Raw genomic sequence first — 21,608 nt, 5'->3', positions numbered from 1 at the left:
CAATGAGAAGAATATCGTGCCAAGCAAGTTTGAAACTCATTCAAGTTGTGCTAATGTTTGGTACCTAGACAACGGAGCAAGCAATCATATGACGGGAAATCGAGAATACTTCTGCAAAATTGATGAAAAGATTACAGGGCAAGTAAGGTTTGGCGATGATTCTCGAATAGAGATTAAGGGTAAAGGCTCAATTCTTTTCATCACAAAAGATGGTAAAAGAAAAATCTTGGCAGATGTATACTTCATACCGGATCTACGGAGTAATATTATCAGTCTTGGACAGGCCACAGAGTCCGGTTGCGACGTCAGGATGCGAGATGATTACTTGATATTATACGATAAAGAAGGCAACCTATTGGTGAAGTCGATAAGATCGAAGAACCGATTGTATAAGGTAACCATGGAAGTCGAAAGCATGAAGTGTCTACAACTAACTGAAATCAGTGAGTCAGCTACTTGGCACGCAAGGTTAGGACATGTCAGTACAGACACTATGAAGATGATGATAAGTAAAGAGATGATCACTGGCATACCAAACATATCAGTTGAGAAAGAGACTTGCACTTCTTGCCTTATGGGTAAACAAGCAAGAGCATCGTTTCCAAAGGCAACAACATACCGTGCTAGCCAAGTTCTAGAGCTCATTCATGCTGATCTTTATGGACCAATATCCCCACCAACCGCAGGAAGAAACCGGTATATCTTTGTGCTAATCGATGATCACACACGCTACATGTGGTCAATATTGTTAAAGGAGAAGAGCGAAGCTTTTGAAGGCTTTAAACGGTTCAAGAAAAATATTGAAAAAGAATCAGGAGCTATGATCAAGACACTGCGAACAGACAGAGGCGGAGAATTTACTTCTCAAGAGTTTAGAAGTTTTTGCGAAGATCATGGAATAAATCGACATCTCACAGCTCCATATTCTCCACAACAGAATGGAGTTGTTGAGAGACGAAACAGAACATTGATGGAGATGACTAGAAGCATCATGAAGCACGCAAAGTTACCAAACTATCTTTGGGAAGAGGCGGTAAGGCACTCAATGTATTTGATCAACAGAGTTGGAACTCGTACTCTCAAGACACAAACGCCATACGAGTGTTATAAGAAAAAGAAACCGTACGTAGGACATCTACGCGTATTTGGGTGTGTCTGTTATGCAAAGAGTGAAGCACCTCACCTCAAGAAGCTGGACGACAGATCAAGAGAATTGGTACATCTCGGAACAGAACCAGGCACAAAAGCCTATCGGCTATATGATCCAAACACTCGAAGGATGTTTGTGAGTAGAGATGTCATTTTTACAGATTATAAAACGTGGATTTGGAATGTGAAAAGAAGTGAGACCCTCGGAGAAGATGAAGATATTTCTTGGCCTGATCTTGGTGTAGGAAGAGAAGTCACAAACGAGAAGAAAGACAATAATGGCGACTCAGAAGATGTGGAAGAAGAAGACGACAATAGCGAAACAGAGGAACCTGAAACAGAGTCGCAGCCATTAAGAAGATCAACTCAACAGAGTATAAGGCCTAGTTATCTTGATGATTACGTTCTAGTGGCTGAGATAAATGAAACCGAGAGGATTCTTCTACTGCTCAACGAGGAGCCATGGGACTGGAACGAAGCAAAGCATGAAAAGGTCTGGCGAGAGGCGTGTGAAGATGAGATCACATCAATCAAGAAAAACAAAACGTGGACACTCGTTGATCTTCCCTTGGGATGCAAGGCAATAGGGCTGAAGTGGGTTTTCAAGATAAAAAAGAATGCGGATGGAAGTATCAAGAAGTTCAAAGCTAGGCTCGTAGCAAAAGGATATGTTCAACGTCATGGCATAGATTTTGAAGAAGTTTTTGCTCCTGTGGCAAGAATAGAAACAGTGAGAGTTATCATTGCATTAGCTGCATCTAATGGCTGGGAAATTCATCATCTCGATGTGAAGACGGCTTTCCTTCATGGAGATTTAAGTGAAGAAGTTTATGTGACACAACCTGATGGTTTTAAGGTGAAAGGTAGTGAAGAGAAAGTATACCGACTACACAAGGCATTATACGGTCTGAAGCAAGCGCCTAGGGCTTGGAACATCAAGCTTAAGTCGATTCTCAAGGAGTTGAATTTCTCCAAATGTTCTAAAGAACCATCATTGTTTAAGAAAGAAACGAGAGAGAGCCTTCTGTTGGTCGCAGTCTATGTCGATGACCTACTGGTCACTGGATCGAATCTTGAGGTTATACAAGAGTTTAAACTAGAGATGGCAACCAAATTTGAGATGAGTGATCTTGGACAACTTACTTACTATCTTGGGATTGAAGTAATTCAGTCCAAAGAAGGTATAGTACTAAAGCAAGAGAGGTATGCGACCAGGATACTAGAGGAAGCGGGGATGGAAAAATGCAACGCAGTTCACTTACCAATGGATCCCGGTCTCAAGCTTTCGAAGGCATCAGAAGAGGAAGGGATAAGCGAAACAGAATTTAGAAGAAATATTGGATGCCTTCGATACTTGATTCACACAAGACCTGAGCTTGCCTATTGCGTTGGTGTGCTTAGCCGGTATATGCATGAGCCTAAGATATCACATGGAGCAGCATTAAAACAAGTCCTAAGGTATCTAAAAGGAAGCTGCTCACACGGATTGTTCTTTGGGCGTGATGATAAAAGCGGGCTTGTAGGTTTTTGTGATAGCAGCTACAATGTTGATCCGGATGATGGGAGGAGCACATCAGAGCATATATTCTATCTTAACATGTGTCCAGTATCATGGAGTTTAACAAAGCAAGAGATCGTAGCTCTATCATCATGTGAAGCTGAGTTTATGGCTGCAACAGAGGCGGTAAAGCAGGCTATATGGTTACAAGAGCTACTAGGTGAGATTACAAGTGATGAAGCCGCAAAGACAGTACTTCGCATAGACAACAAATCAGCTATTGCTTTGACTAAAAACCCGGTGTTTTATGGAAGAAGCAAGCATATACACAAGAGGTTTCATTTTATAAGAGAGTGTGTTGAAGATGGTTTGATTGACGTAGAGCATGTAGCTGGCAAAGAGCAAAAGGCTGACATTCTCACTAAAGCACTTGGGAAGATCAAGTTCAAGGAGATGAGAAGTTTCATTGGAGTTCAAGATATTTCAAAAGAAGTTTTTAAGCTTAAGGGGGAGATTGTTGACTTAAGCTTAAAGTTAATTTAGGTTATAAGTTATCCTAATGAGGTTAGGATTAAGAGAAAAGGAAATATGTGATTCCTAATGAGTTTAGGAAAATAAGATTTATATATAAGGAGATACCATGATGTGGTATAACTTATGAGTTGTGAGAAAGCTTTAGTTTTGTGTAAGTTTCTAAAGCAATAAGAAGAAGAGTTTTGATATCAATCTAAGAGTTCGATTTCAATAGTGCCTACCCTCTTGCTGATGTGTAGAAAATTTTAAATTGATGAATTTGAGTTTGGTTTGATCCCACCGCTGTTCTGTTTGGACAACACAATATCAAGATCTGATATTATTAAAAATAAAATAAATCAATTTGCCTACTGAAAAGTATTTTATATTGTTGTTGACTGAACCTTATATCGGATCTGATGCGAGTGTTAATTTCAGAAGCTCACCTTCAAAACCTTCTTCAGCGCTATCGATGGCGATCACCGAGTTTCTGCCTAAAGAGTACGGATATGTCGTTCTTGTCCTGGTCTTCTACTGCTTCCTCAACCTTTGGATGGGCGCTCAAGTCGGCAGAGCTCGCAAAAGGTTTCCCGCAAATTTCTCTCCATTTTCCTTTTCCTTTTACTCGAATCGACGATGATCCTAGATCGTGTCGTAGCTCTTGATCTCTCTCGATTTTGTGACCTCAGATCTGTGTCAGATCTCTTTAATGTAACTGTTTACTTTTATGTTCTGTAATCCTTGATGCAGGTACAATGTGCAGTTTCCAACGTTATATGCTATAGAATCAGAAAACAAAGATGCTAAGCTCTTCAACTGTGTTCAGGTTTGAAACCAATATCTATTCTTCCATGTGTTTTTGTTATCATCTCCATACTTATTTTAAGCCAAACTTATTTTAAATTATTGGGTATAGAGAGGACACCAAAACTCTCTAGAGATGATGCCAATGTACTTTATACTAATGATCCTTGGTGGGTTGAAACACCCTTGCATCTGTACTGGCCTGGGTTTGCTCTACAATATTTCTCGATTCTTCTATTTCAAAGGTTATTCTACAGGAGATCCCATGAAGCGCCTCACCATCGGGTGTGACTTTTTTCTTCTTATTAATCTATCCAACTTTGTTATATATAGCCTCTGATTTTTGTAAACTCTATGTTGTGACAGGAAATACGGTTTCTTGGGATTGCTTGGTCTCATGATCTGTACCATCTCCTTTGGTGTCACTCTGATCCGTGGTTAGGCCAGTCCTTTGTGAGGTTGATGGTTCTACGAACTTATCCGGTCGTAATGAGTTGTCTACATATAATGTAATATTGTTAAAGTTCGTCAGGTTGTTGCTTACGGAACTTTTCTGAAGCACTAAATCACGGCTTTACGTAAAACAATGAAATTTCACATTCCTATGCAAAAGTTTCAAGCATTTCTTCCTCGGTGGGTGATACAGAAAAAATAAGATTCAAATTCTATACTACTATGTGATTTTTCCGTGTTCATGCACGGGTATAAATATTTATAAAATAAATATATTATAATAATTGATTGTTATTTATTTTTAATTTTTAATTAATTTATAATTTCTATGTATAATTTATATTGATAATATTATATTACTTTAATTAGACATATGATTTTAGATATGTAATATCTATTCGATTTTATTATTTTTTAAAATCGATTTAGTTATCATTTGGGTATATTAGATTGCATAAATTTCTCTAAATTCCACTATAATTATTTTTTATTTTAAATATATTAAAATTGTGATTTTTCTTATTTGTATTTACGTTAGTTGTTGTCTTAGATATTTAAATATATTTAAGGAAGATTATGTATAACTTAAGATATATTGTGCTTAGAATGAATTATAAGATAAACTAAAGTGTTTGAATCTAAATTACATAAATTAATATAATGATAATATTATATAGTCGCATGCATATATATATATATATATATATATATATATATATATATTTTACAAAAGAATTAAATTATAACAGTTGGTTAAATTTCTATTTTTATTTGCTAATATGTTTTGAGTTATCCTATAATTTACATTTATAAAACAAATTATGACTATAAAATTATATATTTATTTTTATTGTAGTTAAATTTATGATTTTGTAAGTTGGATTAGTCGAGTCACTCATATTGTGAGTATATTAAATTACATATATTCTTTCAAATTCAAACTGAAGTATAATTATTTTTTATTATAATTAAGTAAAATCAAATTAATTTTATGTATCATTTAATGTGCATGTAGTTTCATAATATTTAGAAAATAAAGCGATGATCAATATGAAGTTACATACATAACTAACTAATACATTCGAAAGCTCATAAACACATATTAATATTTAAATTAATTTAAATATTTTATAAATTCTAAATAATTTTATGCTTTAGATTTATTAAACGGTATACTGAAATTAATTTTAAATAATTGACAAATAAGAATTCAGATATGCTTTGGTATTTTAATTATAGTCATATTAAGTTCCACAAAAATAAAAGCATAAAATTTAAAAGAAAAATTAATATTATGAAACAAATAATTTTAATAATGATAAAATATAATATATTTACCTTGTTAAAGTATATAGTGTTGTCTTATTTTAAAATATTTTGTAATTATTTGATTAAAAAATGTTTAATGTTAATTTTTTTTTTTAATATCTCGTAAAAATAAGCTTTTAAAAAAATTGAAAGATATTATAGTCAACTAAATATGTGAAAAATAAATAAAACATTTCAATAATACTAATTATAAACTATTTTCTATCAATTAAATATATATTGTATCAGTTTATGTTAATTAATTATTTTATGTAATCATCTAAGAAAATAGATAGATATAGAAAAAATATTTCTTTTACTTTGAAAATATATACTTTTGGATTGTTTAAAATTATGTTTTAGAATAAATAATATTTTTTTTTCTAATATCAAGATTATGTGTGTGATTGTTGTTTTATGATATCATATTATATGCAAATATATATTTTCATCTAAGAAAATATAGATATAAATAAATATTTTATTACTTCAAAAGTATATTTTATGTTATTGAAAAATATTTTTCAAATGGAATATTTCTATTTTGTGAACTTTCCTTTTTAATGAAATCATATTTTATATACATATATTTTCGTTTTTAAATTTGTTTTTAAACCTTTATAAATGTTTCCTTTTTTATTATATATGTTATTTGGAAATTTTTTAAAAGGAAAATATATAAAAAATTCAATAATAGTATTTAAATGTAATATATTTAATTCATTAAGGGTACCAGTGTAATCAACCATCGTGAGAATTAACGTGAGCGTGACACATAAAAAACTGACTTATCAAATAGTATTATAGAGATTATTTCTTAAGAACATTTTTAAGTATTGATAAATGAGATTAAATGAAAATGTTATAATTTGATTTGACATAGTAAATATGATATGTATCACTGACTTACATGTGATTCCATGTTGTGTAAAACAAGATTTTTTTTTTTAAACACAAATATTTTTAATCAATAGGAGGACGGAAATACGGATTTGATTACAAGCATCAATTCGAACAAAATTCTCCATTTTAAACTATTCTTAACTAATCTTCACTCGACCCATATCTCCGGCCTGGAACTAGCTCGGATTCACAATCTTTGAAAGTCGTTTGCTGTTCTCAACCATCGACGATGACCCTAGAAAGGGGTGACTGACATTGTTTCCTCGAATGTCGGGGTCTTTCTCTATCGTTTTCTGAGTAGCTGATTTTCGACGAACTTTTGAAAACTTGTAATTATTGCCTTCATGAAAGGGTAAGCGAAAAGAGAGGAAAGGAGCGTCGCTCTTACCATAAGATAATCCCAAACGGCAACAAGCCCACCTCTAACGCCAAACACACAGCAGAAATTTCGGATCTGAGATCGGTACCGCCTCGTCAACCAAAAGAAGCTCATAACCTGCACAAGTGAAAAGGAGGAACACTACTGATAGACCATAGATTTGACCCATTTTCATCCATGTTTTATAGGTTATGATTCTAAGTTTTAAATCATGTGAGTCCCCGCTGTTTTAAAACCTCTTTCAGAGAGACTACCCGTTTGTTTTGCTTGAGGACAAACAAAATGGTAAGTCTTGGGGAGTTGATAGACCATGGATTTGACCCATTTTCATCCATAGCTTATAGGTTTTTTACTAATAATTATTATAATATAAAGTCTATTTATTATATTTCTAAGACCATGAGTGATTTGGAGATAAGTGATGATTTTAGACCATTTTGGAGATATTTGGAGTAAGCACCCGAGATGACCATCGAGCTCGACCATCGGTCGATATTGGAAAGGAATAATAGATCGATGTTTATATCTTGACATCGATCGACAGCAAAGCGCGCAGAAAGCCCGTTTGGTCAAAGCCCGTTTGGTCACAACCGATTTGAAGCCCAAGTCTTCACCAATTTACAAGATTAACCCTGACGAGTTTTAACCTAATTATATAAGCTTTGCCACCAAGTTAGAGGCAGAGTGTGCTTTTCTTGTTTTATTATTTTCACAGCAAGGTTTTCTAGGATTTTGATAGATTAGAGAGAAGATCTAAAGTTATAATTTGTGATTGGAACTCTATTAATATCTATTTACTATTCTAATGAAGTTTTTTTACCTAACTGTTGTTATGAATTGCTTAGCCATGTTTGAGTAGTTCCATTGTTAAATTTTAGGGTTTAAATAGGTTAGGAGAGATTAGCCCTAACTATAGATTGCTAAGTTGTGGTAATTGTCCTTAGAATTGTTCAATAATGCATGTCTCTAGATTAACTACCTAGAACTTACCCTAGATTTGATAGATAAAAGCGAGAACTTCATTCTCATCCTGAAAACATTCTAACTGAGCTAGGTTTCTTGCTATGAGTAAGGCGAGAGCTGATCTAGTGAGCTTAGTAAGCTATCATTCAACCCGCGCATAAAGCTTAACTAGAAGCGCGTCGATCGATATCATTATTGAATAATCGATCGACGGAGCGAAAGGTGTATCGATCGATATCCCTATAGGATCATCGATCGACATACGATAGTTGAGATCATTAGATCTGTTAATAGACAATTCTAAACATGTGAAAGCTGATAGATTTGTTGACTAAGTAGTTGAGCTTTACATTATCATGCATGCAACTCATTAGGCATCTGTGGGATTATAATTCCAAGTTTCTTGAATAAAAATCCTAAGTCTAACTATTTCCTTTTTAAGCATCAAAATCTCAATCAATCTATTGAACAAACACTTGTCCAATATAAAACTGCAATTTACGTTTAAATCTCTAAAACTATCTAGCTTAACAAATCATATTAGATTTATTAGGTTCCCTAGCTCCCTGTGAATTTGATCCCTAAGTACTACAACTCAACCTCTTATTTGAGAGACTATAAATCACTCTTTAGGGTAATTTGAGTGGTGTCAAATTTGGCGCCGTTTGTGGGAACCGAAATTCGCATTGTCGATTTCCGTTTAAATTAGGAGAGTAGGAGAATCCTAGTTTCCTAGAGGTCCCAGATATCTGCTAATACCACACGCCAAGCAATCAGAACACGAAACGAAACGAGAACAATAATAAAATAAGGAATCGAAAAAGAGAACAAGATAGTTCTTATTCCGAATCTACGTTTGAGCGTTTACAACAAGGTAAGATCCTGCGCTATGAGAACTGTCGGCGAGATTCCTAGTTCTAAAAACCCTAAGACGGAAAAATACTAATTGAGTTGCAGCTCGAATAACAAAAACGTAAAATTGCCTAAAATCGCTCTAAATGCTAAGTTTGCTGTGAAAAAAGTTCTCTCCTCATGCCTCTGCCTAGGACTCCTTATATACTCGCTCCTAGGTTTGTTTACGATTTTCGCCTTCTGCCCTTAAGCCAACATAGCCTAAAAATGGAGATATTCCATTCTTCCCGATCTTCGTAATTATCTTCAAAATTTCGTATTTATCCGCGGAAACTTGATATTTATCTTTTCTTGCGAACCAAGCGTAAACTGTCATACGGTTTACGGGCTGTTGGTTAAGAAATCGTAAAGTGGGCTTCAAGTCATGTCATAGGTCCCTTTGGGCCGTCTTTTAACTTGAAGCATTTATTACGGCTTCTTTCGATAAACAAACTTTCTGCGGTTTTTATCGTAAAGTTCGATTAATGATTACAAATGTCGAGAAACATGAATTGGGTTTGCTACGGTCTTCGGGAGATAGCATCAAAGAGTAGACGAGAACGCATGGATTCGTGTTGTATTCGACGTTTTGGGAAAGCTCGGTCGTTACGTAGCGACCGAGCGGGAAACACGCTCGGTCGCTACGTAGCGACCGAGCGGGACGCACGCTCGGTCGTTGTGTAGTGACCGAACTTGGCTTGTCCAATCGTCACACTCGAACTTATCCGTGGCTGGTTTAGATACGTTTCCGTTAGCTTGGTACAGCTTGTGTTTGATCCATCTGAGACTCGAACAAGGTTTTATCTCGAGATCTTGTGTCGTGACATTTTTTTTACCAAGCATAATTGTCGCTGAAGGACACTCACACTTGTTTTTGCGGAGGTTTGGACATTAACTTCGTCGTAACCGTTTTCGACCCCAAAAGTTTGCCCCCAACTCGTTAGAATCGTGGATTCCCGTTGAGATTTTAGCATGCGGTATGGCGAGTTTGGACGAGATTGGCGTATTTGGGCGAAGTTCATATCCAAAAGTCATCAGGTAAATAGTAATTTTTCATGCCTATAATAAGAGAGGTAACTTTTTCATAATTTTTCACTTGCTTGTTTTCATAAGGAGTTTTTTGAAAGAATTTCTCCCTCCTCTCCATCTTCTTCTTCTTGTCCACGAAGAACTCCTTGTGCCGAAGATCGAGTTTGTGCCTCATTCGGTAGGTGGGTTGCGAGGTATGGTTCGATCACACCTCCCAACGAGAAGTTGTTCCCAGTCATGAACCGTCGTTTGGTCAAAGAAGGTGCACCGAGTAGGAGCACTAGCGACTTTCTTCGGACCGTGTGGTCGTTCTACCGAATTCCAGACACGGTGGAATTCCGGGTTCCTTGTCAAGGACAGCGTGCTAGAAGTCCCCCAGAGGGTTACTTTACTTGTTACGAAGCATTCATAGTGCGTTGCCGCTTGTAGTTCCCGATTCCTGAAATCATCGTCCGCGTGTCGAATCGTTTTGAGGTGTCGATAAGTCAACTGAACCCCCTTAGTATCCATCACCTTATTGGCGTTCTGATCTTGAGCTACGAGCACGGTCTCTCCCTTACCGTCGACCACTTCGAAGCGCTTTTCAGGTTGCAGATCGTTAGGAATACGGACAAGTACCCACTGGTCCCTCGGAACTTTAAGTCAGTGGTCAAGGGGTTTCTTTCCAACTTTAACTCGTGGAAGAAATTTTTCTTCTTTGTTCGTATAAACGCCGCGTCTGTCGAAGAGAGTTGCATCCTATTGTTTCGGAGTCTGCCGAACGATCGTCCCTCCATCAATCTGATTGCTCCGTTTCCTGAAGATACGATCGCAGCGAGGGATCTTCTCAGGAATGGTCCATTTTTCTGGACCTCCATCACGCCAAAAATAGTTCGAAAGGCGTTGAGGCTCGCGCATCCCGGTTCTGCTTCGAACGCGGAAACAGACATCGACTCCGAGCCTGATGCTTCAGGTTTTCAGTGGATGATTGTACGCTCCCAGGATGTGACCCGGACCGTGCTTACGGCGATGGAAGTGGTACGAGCGAGATCCCTATCCTGGATTTCGACGATTTCTTTGCCGGTCTACCCTCGAGTTTCTATCCTCCCCCGCCTGTGGACGAATCGGGAAGGTAAAGAGTCGTTGCAGAAGGATCTCGTATCATCTATGGGGTTAGTTTTCGAGAATTTTGCCGACATTTCTATATATTCCTTTTCCCCCCTAAAACATGTTAATTGGTTTTGCAGGGTCTGAACTTGCTTGGCTCGGCCCTTGAGGCGAGCCATTGAGAGGCCATGGTCTATCGCTTCAAAGCGGAGAAGGCAGAGAGGATCTTTCTCATATGCAAGGCGAGATGTTAGAGCGAGACTCGAAACTTGCTCGTGATCATGCAAATGCCGTTCGTAAGGTGGAACAGAAGGGTAAGAGGGAGATCGTCGCGGTGATGAAGAGTCGTGCCTCTCAGTTCCAGATTGAGTACGAGAACCTCAAGGATGCTTACACTTTGGTGGGTGATTACCGTGAGTGCCGCGGTTCAATCGGGAGTCTTTGGAAGATGCACGCGGAAGACTACGTTTTCAAGAAGGAGATGAGGTTCATGAAAGATGGCATGAAAAACCATGCCCATGCTGAGACGCTCATTCCTCCGATCGATGGGAGGATCCAGGGGTTTTCGCATCCCGTCCCGGTTTCTCCCGATACTGTAGAGGCCACGACCGAGTTTGCTGGTGACGACGAGGAAGTGAACTATCCCTCAGATGCATTCGGAGCTTCCTTGTCCGGGAACTTTGATCTGTGAGAGGTGAGCGTTTGACGGGAAGAAGTTTTTTTCCCTTATCTAGTATTTTGCGGCCGAGTGTGGCTTTCGTTCGTTTGTGTCCGGCCAAATGTGGCCTTTGAACTTTGTATTGGCCTGTTTGGCCGTTTTTATCTTTATCGGGACTAGCCGTTGGTGGCTTTGAATCCGTAGCTCTACGGTTTATATATATAAAACGGATGTTTGTTTGAGTTACTTTGTTTCGAGTGGGTTTGAAGTAAACATGAGTTGTCATCTCATATTTAATTCTGTTGAGATGTTCAATCTGTTGGTTTGTTCGAGACGTGAGTTTTTGTAAAAATTATTTATTCTTACGAACTTTCGGGAACGTTGAGACATGAACGGAGAGATATAGTTTAGGATCTCGTATCATTTTTTAGATATCATGTTTTGAGATGTTAGAGACCAATGCGATGGGTTTAGGGCAAGACCTAGGTTTACTCTCGGTTTTAAGGTTTGTGCGTTGACTAGCCGGCTATCGATTTTTCTGTTGCGATTTCTACCTGGTTTGTACCGATTTAAAATCCACGATAGGTTCTCGGCTTATATGACTTGTGTGGCATGAATCGAGCATCTTTCTAGAGACAATTTTTAAGCCAACTGGAACTGCTTGACCAAAATTTCGGACTTTTGTAGCGCACTTTTATCCTTGTGATGGATTTTCGAGAATCAAAAGAGTGATCGGGTTGCCTTTTTTTAAGACTGCTGGTGTGTTCGTCGGGGCCAATCAACGAACGGGGAGTAAATATGTGTCGGGCTTTTATGGTCGCGTTCGGAAAATTGTTTGCAGAATTTCGAATTTTAACTTGGCAACGTCTCCTAGTTGTTTCGAAGACTATACGTAAGTGTTTAATAAAAGAAAAAATGCGTATTAAAGTTTTAAAAAACTTGATTACAATGATGCATCTTTTAAAATTTGGGAGTATACGAGTATACGTACCCACTCCCCCCCTTTTTGGAGAGGGGGATAGCTGAACTCGTCTTTTGACGAGCTGCCTACATACCTCTTTCGAGGATCAAGCCATCTCGTAGTTCTGTTTTATGCGGCGAGTATTCTTACTCGGCGGTTGTCGCCGTGCTGACCGCCTTGATCGTGGTGACCGTGACAGGGTCAATGTTTTATCCGGGTTTTTCGGCTGAGTCGTCGTAATCGTGCTGAGTTTCGATGTCTGAAGCGTTCGCGTCAGCAGACGATATCGAATCATCTTTCTTTGAGGTGTTTTCGGCCGAAGGTTGAGCTAACTTCGTGCGGTTGCGAGTTGCCGTTGCGGAAGTTGCGATTTGCCTTAACTTATGCTCCGCGAGGAAGCATAGCCGCGAGTGTTTCTGACATCCCCAGATGGATGCGACTCCGTTTTGGGTTGGGAATTTGACGCCAAGGTGGTATGTAGATGGAACGGCTTGCATGGCGTTGAGCCATGAGGTTCCCATGATCACATTGTAGATGGCGATGGCGGGATGATCGAGCACCGCGAAAACGACGATTTTTGTGATTTCCTTGGAAATGACTGGCAGCTGGATCGATCCGAGAGTCATTGACACTTCGCCCGAAAAACCCGTAAGTAGTTTTGGCGTTGGGGATACTTCTCCGAGTTCGAGGTTCATCCAATTGAGAGTGTCGCGGAAGATAACATTGACCGTGCTTCCCGTGTCAATGCGGACTCTCCCGACTTCCAGATATCGTATGAAAAGATCTATGACGAGTGGATCGCAATGAGGTTGATCGATCTTGCCGGCTTCATCGTTCGTAAAAGTTATTGAGCTGCTTTGACCATCTCGGGGAGGGGACCATGTAGGCCAGTTTGCACTTGATTCGGCCTTCCGTTGGTAAGCCTTGATGGCCGAACACGTATCATTACAGTATTGCGATCCTCCGATGATCATGTTGACTCTGCGACGATTGTTGTCGTTTCCTTTGTCGTCCGACCTTCTTCCGCGTTTATCCCCGGATTGGTTACTTTGAGGGGACTTCTCCGCGGGTAGATTTCTGTCCGTCTTTGGGGGATGATCGGTCTCGAGGATGAGATCTTTTACGCTGGTTACTTTTGAGAGCCCTCCAGCTAGTAGCTTTGCTGCAAATCTCGTTCCTAAGAGTTTGAAGTTGGTCATGGAGTGTCCTCGGGACTGGTGGAACTCGCAGAAGGTGTTTTCGTCGTATCCTTGATTGCGAATCAATGTCTTCCCCGTGGTTCGACCTTGATCTGAACTGATTGCGTAGTTGTGCGCCCCTTGGAGTTCTTCCCCCTCGTGATGGACGTACTTGTCGTTACGAGAGTTTTTCTTCTTCGTTTTTGGGTCTACATCTTTCGAGGATGGTCTTGTCGACTTATGCTTTTGCGACAAGACTTTCGTTTCCTCTTCAATTATGATGTAGTCCATCGCCTTGTGGAGGGTGTTCTGGATCGTCCGCGGTTTGTCGAGGGTTATTGAGTTTCTGAATTTCGACTTGTACCAGAGCATCTTTCTGAGCGTGATATCACTCAAATTACCCTAAAGAGTGTTACTTTCAACGAAAGAGATCGAGTTATAGTACTTAGGGATCGAATCCACAAGGAGCTAGGGAAACGATTAGATCTAAACAATTTATAATAAACTAGGCTAATAGATTATAAAGCAATAAAATAGCAATTAAATAAACAAAGCAGTAAACAAGTTGAACAAGTCAATTGTTCAGCTTGGCAAGGGTTGTTCGATGGAAGGATGGTTGCTAGATCTAGGGTTTCTATTGAGGTGTTGGAGATTATAATTCCTATAGGTACCTATCTGTTGCATGCATGATATGTTAGAGCTCAACCGCTTAACTCAGTGATCAGTTGTCGCATGTTTCACTGGTTAACTCGCTAGATCTCGTATCTCAACGGTTAGTATGGTGACAACGAAAGAGTGTCGATCGATGGTCCTATAGGGACGTCGACCGATACACCTTTACCTACGTCGACCGATAGTCAGTTGAGGACATCGATCGACGGGTTCTAGCCAGGCCTATGCGCGAGATGATTTGCCCTATTAGGATGCTAAACTGGCGGTTAGCCCTCTCTAGCAATCCTAATATGATAGATAGATGTCAGTATGGAATAACAAGGATGCTTGTGTATGCAATCCTATAATCAATATTCTAGTTAATTACTCTAGAACAAGCAATAAGTATAGATCTATCATGAATATCTCAACAAGGCAGATCTATAGTTTGGGGCTAATCCCATAAACCTATATGAACCCTGGATCTAACATGTGGATCTACTCAGACATGAAAATAGAAATCATAGATGATTAGATATAAAACTGAAATAGAATAGATAAGAAAACCAATGGAGTTCCAGGAGGACTCTGATAGGAGTTCCTCCCTTCTCTCCTCTAAGAGAAACAATGAAACAGAAAGCGCGTAAAAAGCGTAGCCGTCAACAATGGCTTAAAAATAACATAAATAGGGTTTTTGGTCGTCCAAGGGCGTTCTAGTAATTTGTGGCTTCTGGACTTCACGCAGTCATAAAATATATAAGGCCCACGATCTGGGATCTCTATCGATCGACGTGCAGAGTGCTGCATCGATCGACGTGGCTTTCTCTTCTCGGCAGCTTCCTCTCGCGAGGTAGACTGACCACTCTTCAGTAAAACGGGCATAACGTATGCTACATGATGCTGATTGAACTGCGACTGGTGGCATTGGAAAGATAACTCAAAGCTCTATCTTTTGGAAAAATATGGGCTCAATCTAACGGTAGGAAGGTCTCCATCCATAGCTAAACATCTGACGCGTCTGTGCAACTCTACACCTCAAAAGGCTCCAAAAGACTCCAAAATCACTATATTTCTCCTAAACGTCCCTGAACCTGTAAAACCTCTAAATAGACTCCAAAACATAATAATTGTATCTTAAAACACTTTAAAACACTTATAGACCATGATTAAAAATGGGTAAAATATATGGTCTATCAACTCCCCCAGACTTACCCTTTTGCTTGTCTTCAAGCAAAACAGTTGGGCAGTCTCTCTGAAAGAGGTTTTAAAAACAGCAGAGACTCACATGATTTAAAACTTAGAATGATCACCTCTACAATATTGCAATCCACATCTAAAAAGTCCTAATCACAGAAGCACATTATACAATATCGTAGCTTAGCAACCAAATTCACCTATCCAACATCTTAGCAAATCATGTCGGACATTCTTCTCTACCAACTTCATTTCTTAACATAAATAAATGTGTATGCTTTATCTTGGGAGTATTACTTAAACAACACTATCACTAGCGCTATCCAGTCTAAGATTGGTGGGAAAATAAATCATAAGAACAATATTTAACAAGGAAAAACGGTATACCTGCTTGGATGTGAGTGTCGAGCAACACAGTTAAGTGGCGATCGATACTCTTGATGCTCTGTCGATCGATGCTACGTTGCCATCATCGATTCTCCTGCAATCTCGTCTTTCTCGGATCTTGTCCTTTTACCAAACATAAACAAAACATTTAATACAATTAATAAATAAATAATAAAACCAATAATCAATAAAAATAATAATAATAATATATATTTTTTTCGATGAACGGTGTTTTGCTACAGTCGCTCGATGTTACAGTGTCGCTCGATGTTGCTGCTACAGTGTTTCTGCTACAGTACCGTCGTTACTGTTCTTTTTTTTTTTTACCTGAAATCATTAGAAAACAAGAAAAATTAGTAATAAATGAAAATTAAACAATATTTAAAACAAACCAAATGGTGGGTTGCCTCCCACTCGACGCTTATGTTTAGTCATTAGCTTGACTTCTGGAGATCTGATTCAGTCCGGATGAGAATGAGAACTTGCTCCAAATCAAGTCTCAATGTCTACTCTTTGAAGCTTTATCATTCTTGTGTGAAAGTCTCCTTTATAGACCTTTGTCCTTTGTCTATCATCTCAACAATAAGGAGTGCTCTAAGTTTTGCATATGGATGTGAGAAGCATTTGCTGCGCACTCTTGATTTTCTGATACTATCTGAGAAGTAAGGAGTCAATGGTAATTGAGAACCTCCTTTGGTTCGTTTCCGCTTCTTCCAATTTCTCCCCTTCTTTCCCACAGACTTGTGTAATCTCACTCTGGATTTACTGGTATCATCTGAGAAGTGAGGAATCAATGATAACTGAGAATCTTCATTGATTCTTTTTCTTTTCTTCCAGTTCCTCCACTTCTTTCCCCCAGACTTGTCTGATCGCGTGGTGGTGCCTCCATCAAAAAGATGTTGACACACTTCAAACTCTTTCTGCTCTGATTCGCGAAGGGTGTCAATCGATGGTATATGACCGGTATCGATCGATGATGTAATGATAGTTATAATCGATTTTGCTCTGTTGATGTCGCTCGATGGTACTTCTGCTGGGCAGTTATCTACTTCATCTCTAAATCGCAGCCCTCTTTGAGAAGCTTCTACGTACTTATTATCATCAAATACTCCACCATAGGAACTTAACTCCATACTTTTATCTGGTGGGATAGGAGATTCAGCTTCAAACACTTCATATGGAACAACAAACTTCACAGGATCATGTATCCTCTTCACTCGTTTGCAAATCCCAACAGCCTCTTCTTTGCATAGAGGTGGTCTTAGATTTTCGGGGACAGCAAGGTGTGAGGCTCCAGACGTGTGTTCTTTTCTTCCAACCAGTTCTGGTTCAATCATGTATCCTGATAGTTCATCCAAACATGGGTGTCGATCGATGCAATCGGGTGGGTATCGAGCGATACAGTCAGGTGTATGTTGATCGATGTTAGATGGCGACTGTAGATCGATGTCGTAGGATGGGTGTCGATCGATCTCATCAGGTATATGTCGGTCAATGTCGTCAGCCTTTAAGGAATTTTCCAAACCTTTTCCCGAAGCGGGCTGATCATCAAGCTTCTGCCGAAGCCATTCTTCGAACTCCAGAAAGTCTTTCAGAGTGACTTTGTCGACATCTGAAGTAAGATCACAGCTTGATTCATCGATGCTCTCCTGTGTCGAGTTTGCAATGTCCTGAGGACAACTCGATCTTTCAGGGATTTCAAGTGGAATCGATCGATGACGAAAGTCTGTGTCGATCATTTCTGAGGTACTGGGGTCGATCGACGATGAGGTGGGGGTGACGATCGATGTTATGGTAAGGGTGTCGATCGATGATGAGCTTGTGTCACTAATATCAGCTACTTCTACTGTGCTCAGCTTTCCAGACTCATGTTGCTCATCATCCTCCACCATATATTCCAGCATAGACCTTATCTCAATCTCTAGATTTGCTGCAGCATCATAGAGAAATTTGTTGAGGAAGGCGTATATGATGTCATTCCAGGTAGTGAGAGATCCTAGTGGCAACTTCCTGAACCAATATACTGCTTCTCCAGCAAGAGAGTATGAGAATAATATGCATAAATAGTAGTCTTCAGAGACTCCATTGCGTTTGATGGTCGATGCCAGATCTACAAATGTCTCCAGGTGGCTAGTGGGATCTTCATGAGAAAAACCATGGAAAGAATGCTGACCCACAAGAGAGATATATGCAGGGTGCAGCTCAAGGACAGTATTCTGAAGTGCTGAACGACGCAATGCAGACCTTTTAGCATAGGCATCCTCAGGACTGTTATAGTCTCTAATTGCCTTCGGTCGTCCAGTCCTAACATACACAGTGGTAGCATCAGGGATTGTAGAAGGTATCGATCGATGACAAATATCTGTATCGATCGTTTCTGAAGTGCGGATATCGATCGATTCTGAGTTACTACTGTCGATCGATGCTGAAGTCGGATCTTTTGTATCAGCTTCTTCTACTTTGCTCTGCTCTCCTGATACATGATATTCATCATCCTCAACTGTATCATGGTTGACCAGCTTTTCTCTGTTCAGTTCGTTCTTCTGCTTACTCTCATCTGCATGGTGAACCTGAATGTCTGGCTCCTTGACATGAGTTGTCGTTGTTCCAATATCACCATTCTCCTCGCTGTAGATGAAGTCAAGAATCTGACTCATACTAATCATTATTCCTTTCTCCTGTTCTTTAATCATGTAATCAAGCCTTTTACTTCGAGTTGCTACAGCCTCGCTGAAAAATTTGCCTATGAAGGCTTCTTTGATGTATTCCCAGCATGTTAGAGATCTTGGTTGCAGCTTACTGAACCAGCTAAAAGCATCTCTAGATAAAAAATAGGGGAAGATCTTGCAGATAATGTAGTCTGCAGATATTTCATCGTAGTTGTTTGCTGAGGCTAACTCCTCAAGTCTCTTGATAAGATCTTTGGGATCCTCATGAGAAAGACCGTCGCTCTGATTCCTCTAGTCTTTCTCCCCTAGACTTAGATAGGCAACAAGCCTTTCCATGCTTTTGGCAGAGTCAAGCGTCTTGTCGTAGCCATCCGCGTCCACACTCATGACGTTATGATCTGTCTCATAACGGATCAGGGCTAGCTCGAGTGGATCGTCGGTCATGATTTCCTCAATCATTCCTTCTTGAGGAAATAGCACCTGATCTTTATCCTCAACGGTGTAGGTCTGCGCATCTAGCATCGGTTTCTTCAGCAATTTGTTCATTTCGAACTTCATCGCAATGTCTCCTAGGTGAAGATCAATCCTCCCTTGTCGAACATCAATGATCGTACCAGCTGTGCACAAGAAAGGACGACCTAGAATGAGTGGATCCCTCGGTTCTTCTTCAACCTCCAGAACCACAAAATATGTCGGAACAAACGTGTTACCCACTCGGACATGAAAATCTTCCAAAATACCCACCAGTGACTTGACTGATCTGTCGGCGAACACTAGGGAGCTTCTTGTCGGCTTGAAGTCTGTGAAGCCCAGTCGTTTTGCCACGGAGTAAGGCATGAGATTGACGCTGGAACCCATATCGCATAGATAACAAGCGAATACGGTTCTCCCAATTTGTATGGAGAGAACAAACTTACCTGGATCATCCAATTTCTTAATCGTCTTGTTCTGAAGTACCGAAGTGCACTCTTTTGAAATAATCAATAGTTCACTGTCTCCAGTTACCTTGCCAGAGATCAACCCTTTCATTAAGCTGCGCATAGAAGGTATCATCTGGATCGCATCCACAAGAGGTAACTTGATAGTTAGATCCTCTAGCATCTTCTTACACTTGGTCTCCTCCCGATCCTTGCGAGATGTCTTTGCCGGAACAGGATATGGAACCTTAGGGGCGTATTCGCGCGGAGGAACGGGCTTAGGGGTTGGATCAGTCTCAGCAGATTGTTCCGGTTCCTCGTCCGACAAAGGGGGTGGTTCAGATCATGGTTGCTCACCCTCTTTTCCGCTGCTGACAACTTCTTGGGAATTGTATCCGGTAGGGTTCTTCCACTCCTCAGTGCTACGGCACTGCATTCCTTAGGGTTTTTATCGGTCTTTCCAAGTATAGTACCCTGCTGCCTCGTGACGCTCTAAGCTATCTGCGCGATCTCAACATCCATCTGGCGCATATGACTAGCTATGTTTTCATATTTGGTACTCAAGTCATTGAACATGTGGTTCATCCTGGAGTTGATGTCCCTGGTGACTTGATTCAACGCTTTCCCTTCAATTTGCTGACCCTGCAGCAACTGCTGCATCATCTTCGCTAGACCCTTTATCTCGTCTTGCAGAGAAATCGCTGGCGAAGGAGCGGTATGTTGAGCAGCTTTCTGTTTCTGGTTCTGGAACTGGTTGTGCTGCGCTTGGCTCATGACATATGTTCTTCCCTGGTATGGTTACTGATAGCCGTTGTGACACCCCCGATCTGGTCTAAGTATAAGTTGACTCGACCAGCCATGCAACAATCAAACAAGAACATGCACAGCCGATCACTCGTAACTGAAACCAAACCGAGAAGCCACAATGTGTACATAAACGACTAACCCGAAGTTTCCGAAATAAATCCAGGTACCTTAGGCCAACCGCCTAAGTACACATATCCTATTAGGTATAACCCGAGGCTTTACAACCTTAAGAGTAATACCCCATAGTTGGTTCGTCCGGACAAGGACTAATATCATTTGGAACCCGTACTTTAAAAATATTCTTTATACACAATATACTTATTCATTTTAAAAGAATCTTACAAAATCTTACAGATTAACCTCGAGGTTTTCAGTCAACAAACCTTATACATAAAGTATATCAAAACGACTGCAAGGATAATAAAACTACCGCTGGCTAATGTCGTTCCTTCCCGTCCTAGAGTAAAGGTCTCCCACCTACTGGTTACCTGCATATCAAATGGGTCATGAGTAATTAGTTTACTCAGTGAGTCTAATCCCACACCCAAACACATATCAATAGTATCCCGAGCAAGCGACACCATTTGAATGCAGTGGAATTATATTCCATAATTAATATAATTATAAGGCCTCTCAATCCATCCATGTGAATCTATCTTAAACATCACCTCCACGAGACCCGCCAATCACTCATACTCTTAATATATATATATGCTAAACCCGAAAAACCACCAAGGCTAACCGAGCCTAACGGGGAATAAATATAACCATCATCTCCATCAGATATTCCAAGATAGAACATCCAACGCTGCATGCAGTTACACGGCCTCCAGGGTGCGACCCCATCATCGTGTCTTCATGACCTTGATCCATATCGCAGGACCAATTCACGGCAATGCGGGACTTTCGGGAGAGTGAGTATACAATAAGACTTCACGTGATTCACACTTATTAATTGAATACTTATAGATAAGTACTTGAGAACAAGTACTAAGGCTCGGGATAACCTCAAAGAATTATTCTTATTAATTCTTAAGCATTTAAACTAGATAAATACTTCATATATAAATATAGATCAAGGGATAATACTTAATCAATCAACCATAATTACTCCTTAATTAATCTATGATTAATATTTAATTAATCAATGATTATCCCTTAATTAATTCATGATTAATTCTTAATTAATCAACCATATTCAATATGCAAT

The 21,608-nt window shown here is 39.5% G+C and overlaps 2 protein-coding genes across 3 annotated transcripts; one reads left to right on the top strand and one right to left on the bottom strand.

Annotated features, from left to right (window-relative positions):
* The first annotated feature begins 3,385 nt into the window (after positions 1-3,385).
* LOC106423241 (microsomal glutathione S-transferase 3) lies at positions 3,386-4,593 on the top strand. 2 transcript variants are annotated; one of them, XM_013864025.3, is made up of 5 exons: positions 3,386-3,518; positions 3,614-3,745; positions 3,911-3,986; positions 4,077-4,249; positions 4,331-4,593. In XM_013864025.3, exons 2-5 carry the CDS (start codon positions 3,633-3,635, stop codon positions 4,404-4,406), a joined length of 438 nt encoding a protein of 145 aa, XP_013719479.1. In that variant the 5' UTR covers positions 3,386-3,518; positions 3,614-3,632; the 3' UTR covers positions 4,407-4,593. The 2 variants fall into 2 exon arrangements, with proteins under 2 accessions (XP_013719479.1, XP_013719480.1); XM_013864026.3 differs by lacking the exon at positions 3,386-3,518 and having other exon boundaries at positions 3,549-3,745.
* Positions 4,594-18,965: 14,372 nt separating this feature from the next.
* Positions 18,966-19,775, bottom strand: LOC106423228. The gene has a single exon (XM_013864016.1). It carries the CDS (start codon positions 19,773-19,775, stop codon positions 18,966-18,968), a length of 810 nt encoding a protein of 269 aa, XP_013719470.1.
* Between the last annotated feature and the right edge of the window lie 1,833 nt (positions 19,776-21,608).

Source organism: Brassica napus, chromosome A6 (genome assembly GCF_020379485.1).
Source record: "Brassica napus cultivar Da-Ae chromosome A6, Da-Ae, whole genome shotgun sequence".
NCBI lineage: Eukaryota > Viridiplantae > Streptophyta > Magnoliopsida > Brassicales > Brassicaceae > Brassica > Brassica napus.
Note: the sequence above shows the minus strand (reverse complement) of the source record. Positions and strands in the feature narration are given on the sequence as shown.

Excerpts from the sequence above, each read along its gene's own strand:
- LOC106423241 (XM_013864025.3), top strand. The coding sequence starts at position 3,633 with ATGGCGATCACCGAGTTTCTGCCTAAAGAGTACGGATATGTCGTTCTT. Across the intron at positions 3,746-3,910 it reads GTCGGCAGAGCTCGCAAAAG|GTACAATGTGCAGTTTCCAA; the intron begins GTTTCCCGCAAA and ends TCCTTGATGCAG. Across the intron at positions 4,250-4,330 it reads ATGAAGCGCCTCACCATCGG|GAAATACGGTTTCTTGGGAT; the intron begins GTGTGACTTTTT and ends ATGTTGTGACAG.
- LOC106423228 (XM_013864016.1), bottom strand. The coding sequence starts at position 19,775 with ATGCTAGAGGATCTAACTATCAAGTTACCTCTTGTGGATGCGATCCAG.